At 40.6% G+C, this 5000-nt stretch overlaps 1 protein-coding gene across 3 annotated transcripts in view; it reads right to left on the bottom strand.

Annotated features, from left to right (window-relative positions):
- Window positions 1-2702, bottom strand: part of LOC137993588 (MFS-type transporter SLC18B1-like) — a 38229-nt gene extending 35527 nt beyond the window's left edge. For 2 of the 3 annotated variants that reach the window (XM_068839530.1, XM_068839531.1), the window contains exons 1-3: window positions 2339-2693; window positions 665-760; window positions 315-388 (exon numbers count right to left, since the gene is read on the bottom strand). In XM_068839530.1, coding sequence (XP_068695631.1) covers window positions 315-388; window positions 665-760; window positions 2339-2605 — 437 coding nt within the window. In that variant the 5' untranslated portion in view covers window positions 2606-2693. Of the gene's footprint in view, window positions 1-314; window positions 389-664; window positions 761-2338 lie in introns of all 3 variants that reach the window. The other variant, XR_011121885.1, reaches the window with a different exon arrangement.
- Window positions 2703-5000: the final 2298 nt, after the last annotated feature.

Below are 5000 nucleotides of genomic sequence, written 5' to 3'. Positions count from 1 at the left end.
TTTTATCCTAACCCCCTTAAGGCTATTGGTCAAAGAATTCATAAATTCATTTTATTGCACCTTTCATAACAATTTTACAGACTGTACAGTCAAAATTTCAATCTACCATCTCATTTTTTTTGCTGCTGTGACAAATTCACTGCGGTGTTAAATGCTGGTAAAAGGATCGCATCCAGCACTTTGAATTGGCAGATTATGATCCCTTTTCTTGGCATCACAGGCAACAACAATTAACCAAAGTAAGTGTGTCCAAGTTGAACTGCAGAGTCCTCATTTTTGTGAGAGGGTGCAAGAACATCAATCAAAGAATTTACCCAAACAATATTTGGGATCCTGAACAAAGGAACAACCCAGCTGTTAGAGTGAACCTTGGACCAACTTGTGGAAGCTGAAAACAAGAGACAGATAAGAAAATTTACATAAAACTCAGCTTTCATTGAAAAGTCTGCAGGCATAAAAGTAAGCCACATTAATTAAACTTCTTTAAATAATTATAGTAGTAACCAATATTATATTATTACTTGATCACCTATAAGCCACTCTCAGCTATTAGCAGGTGGAAGGTTTTATGACCAACAGTGAGGTCAACTGCATCCAATATTGAACTATTTGAAAACTAAAAGAGGCATTGACATGATTATTAAACATTTATAATATAACTCACCAAAACTCCAATCACTGGTGCTACCAGAAAAACAACCAATGGATAAATCCCAAAGATCAAGCCAATCATGCTACCAGATGCACCCATAACTTTGGCCTGTAATAAGAAAAAAAGTGTTTAATAATAAGAAACATTTTTTTCTCAATGCACAAGCGGGTGGAATTCTGCAAGTCCTGCAATCTGATTGGCTGTGGGAGCGGGCAGAATTTTTCCACCTTGCCCGCCAACCCGGACAGAATCCAAGCCCTGGTGGCGCAAGCTTGTGTGATGAGCTGGGATCAGGACCAAAAATAGATTTTTTGAAGCCTTTTAAATATTTTTAAAAGTGAACAGTCTTGCTTTACAAATTAAAGAATATTGTGAGCAGAACCAACCAATTATTGCAGCCGGTATTGCCTGATAAATTATTTTTCTTTTGACAATAAGCATCGCAGGCCAGCCTGCCTCCTTTTAGGAAAAAAAATAAACAGGTTATTCACCCGCCTTGGTTGGTCCGTATAGGCAAAAACTGTGCCCTCAGTCTCGAGTACTGCCCTCTACCTGTGGCCTTAAGCTGTACTTGAGACCCCTGGCACAGTTTTTCCCAATATGGACCTCCTGGCCGGTGAAAAACATATAACTCTGTCATCCCTTCAGTTGGTCTGAGATACTTAATAATTATTACATTAATATTCTTTTAAAAGTCAAAGCACCCAACCGAAGAAAGTTAACGGCTGGTAGTTTAAGTTAATGTCCAAATCTCATAATGAGTGGGGAATGCGATCAGTAACAACTGTTGATTTGGCAGTCAGAGGCAGTCCCACAAGAAAAAGAAAATATTGATGTTATAGTCAGCAATACTCTATGTGAACTTAAAACTTTTCCTTCAAAACACTAGCAACTGGAAAAAGTCTTCCTGTCTATATCTTGAGAGAGTTCTAGAATCTTTACTATCTGCCAAATAGTTTGACATATGGCTGCATTTGTTTTTGAGGTCTCTCTTGCTCAGAAGTCTTTCCAGCTAATCCAGCCTGGGCTGGCAAATCACATGCTGGCAGAAATGAATCCCAACACCGGGAAGACAGAAACCTACTCTTCGCAAAAAGTGCACATGAATGGGTCCATTTAAAGTTCTGCAGTTTCAACAATAAGACTTGTGAGGTTGTCTGCCTACGGTTCATACGGAAAACAGAAAAGTCTGTTAATCCAACAAAGGATGGAACAATAGCGAATAACAGGTGGTTCTTCCAGTTTTTATCCACACCCCTGCCCCCTAAGTATGGCGGAATCCAAACCTCCAGTTTGTCTACACCATTTAAAAAATAAAATCCAAAGGATTGATCTTTTGCGCACCTTTGAAAAAAAATTTGTTTAAATTTTCTCTGCTTCTTTTAAGAAGACAAAAAAGTCCTAAACCACTGGACGCAAAAACTCGTCATCCTCAGATCAAGGGGGCCGAGGGTTTGGCTAAAAAAAAAAAGGAATTACCCAAAATAAACCAGAACAATTCGTATATATTTATAACATAGTGTTTCTCAACAATGTTTCCTACGATTTAGCTGAGTAAAAAGGCAGCAAAACCTCTCTTGACTCCGAGTGATGGGTTCATCTAGCTATAAAGCTATTTGCAAGAATTTTTCTCGGAAAGGCCAACTTAGCCGGCATTTCCAAACTGATCGTAATATTGTAGCTCACCTCGCCTGGAAAGAAGGGGGAAAGAATAGCGAACGAAGCCGTAGCTGCAAAATACACTAGACAGAGCGAGATGAGAGTAAGTTTTCTCCTCGTTGTGTTCCATATTCCAACTTGCTCTCCATCACTTGTTCTATTCAAACTAGCGGTGGAAGTTTCGTCGTGCTCATCGAACACAGCATCTGAATTATGAGAGATTACACTGGATTGCTTTTCCAACCTAACGCTTGGATAGCGGGAAAAACTCGCTCTACGAGTTCCAGTTGACATTGCCTTACGAAGGAAAGATTGAAAATTCTATAATTCTTGTGTGCATCTTTTAAAACTGCACGCAACAAAGTTATACCGGTTAGACGGAGTGGAGAGTGGAACTAAAATTTGGGAGGAGACGGTGCAGACCCACCGAGGGACTGGGGTTGGGGGTAGAATCAGGGCCTGCGCCTTTAGAATTTTTGGACGCAAAATACTGATTGGCTGAAATTAAATTATTTGGTGACGCCACCGATAACAAGCTTCGAGAAATGCGTTAACTTTGAGAAAATCGTAGACTGTTGCAATAACTTTACATAATTAAAGTTCGAGCAAGGCGATGCTATGGCCTGGAAGGAAAGGAAGTTCTCTCTTTGTTATCCACAGGATTCGGGAAAAGTCTTATTTTCTAACTGTTTTTCGTAGCGGCCAAAATACAACGGTCGAGGGCGACTTCATGTCACAGTGGTAGTTTCGTGTCCTCGACAAAGCATTATCGCTGATCACATTTGGACAAAAACTTGGGCCTTTCGGCTTCCTCAGTTGCTAATTTAACGATAGAGGAACTCTGCTCGATTTTAGTAAGTATTTGGTTAAGCCAAAAAGGCGGTTCCACAAATGATTGCTCGATCTCCTCGAAACTGCGCAATACTCCAATACACTTGACAACAAAATATTCCAATTTTCAACAGTAAAATACATCTCTATGATCACAAATACTCGATAAGCCTTTGAAATAAAATTCATCTGTCACCACTAGTATTAAAGTGTGATGTAGTATTTGCAATGTCTGTATTTTATTAAAATAAATAAAACAAGATAACTCCGCTTAGCTTTACCGAAATTTGGCAGCAGTTGTGAGTTGTGGTCGAGAAGTCTCCGTGGAGATGCGGTCAGGGAAAAGGCATTTCTCTATTACGATTCCCGTCGTTTCAAGTTTGTGTGCTAAATTTTTCCCTGACGAACGAAACACACTTTCCGTGGAAAGGGACTTCGACGAATACCATACAGAATATTCAGCTACGCTTTACAGCATCTGCAGTAGTTGTTAGGATCATTCTGGCGAAGGCTTCCTTCCTTTACAGAGGGGGGATATAGGGGATGAGGGGGAGAGGGTCGGGGGGTAAAGATCACGTTTCAACTTAAACTGAATCGGGCTTTTCGCGTTTTACGTACTAGGAAACCGTATTTTCCCGAGTAACCGGCAAACATTTCGCTATCTCACGGAGTTGAGAACAGCTTAATAACTGAGGCCTTAGACTAAACTCTTATTGCCATAAAACAGCCCTAAATGACTTTCTTATGACACGTCCCGATCGTGTTCTCACAGCCATAAAAAGAAAATTCAGTTCTCTGTTATTCCCTCGATTCCTGGGCGCTAACATTTTCAACCTCCTCTGGTTCTTCATCGGACTCTGGACTCCGTGTCATACTCAGATACCTGATCCATATTACCTTCGGTGGGCTTTTCTTGCTTATTTACATTCTGATATCCGCCATGTTCGGATGGCCAGACAATTCTCTCGCCTACAAACTGAAGCCGTCAGATGTCTGGTACATGTTGAAAGGAAGGATGTTGAAGCTTCAAATTGACTGGTCCATAAGACGATGGCTGAGTGAATTAGTAGGCAGACCACCTTGCCATTCTTTAACATGTGGCTTCCAATGTCCCTAGCATACTGTAATGGTAGGCACGTAGGTTGCTCAAGGACGTTCGCGCCCATTATTACTGCGCATTTTTTCGCGCATGTCAAGCACGCACACGTCATGTATCGCAGACCACGAGGGTAAACACGATAAACACGATGCTAAAGGCGCAAACATTTTCCACAAGGATGGAACGTGAAAGCGTGTGGCATCATGGGATAGCTGTGGACCCAGATCTTCTCGAAAATGTCACGGAATGACGTGACAGTGCGAATAGACAATCGCTTTGAGATCTTCGCAGCGATTTCACTCTCTTGAATGCTCAGTGACCCCCATTTTTCTTTCCGCAGACCACTTCCTTTCCTGACTTTGTCCATTTTAACAAAAACCAAAAAAAATCTGTAAGTGAGAAGTTTCAAATATTTCGACTTTTATGCTCTCGTGCGACCGAAGTTTTCTTACTTTATAGAGTAATATGTATCGTTTTTTAAGGTCTATTTCACCTCAGAAAAAGACATCAGCGGCAAACTATTATTTAGTTATATTAGTTATGTTGAATTGAGTACTTTTACCTGATCTAAATTTCACTAATGTAGCTTTTATTCATTGCTGACTGTTGTAAGCTAAGATCGTCTTAAAATAACGCAAGCTTCTAAAAATGCACCATATCCAGGCTGGTCTGATCTCGCAAACGAGCACGGTGACCCCCCATTTTTTCTGCCTTTTTGGCAAAAGTAGATGACGACGAATCATGGCTATGGAATCGGTG

Source organism: Montipora foliosa, chromosome 2 (genome assembly GCF_036669935.1).
Source record: "Montipora foliosa isolate CH-2021 chromosome 2, ASM3666993v2, whole genome shotgun sequence".
NCBI lineage: Eukaryota > Metazoa > Cnidaria > Anthozoa > Scleractinia > Acroporidae > Montipora > Montipora foliosa.
Note: the sequence above shows the minus strand (reverse complement) of the source record. Positions and strands in the feature narration are given on the sequence as shown.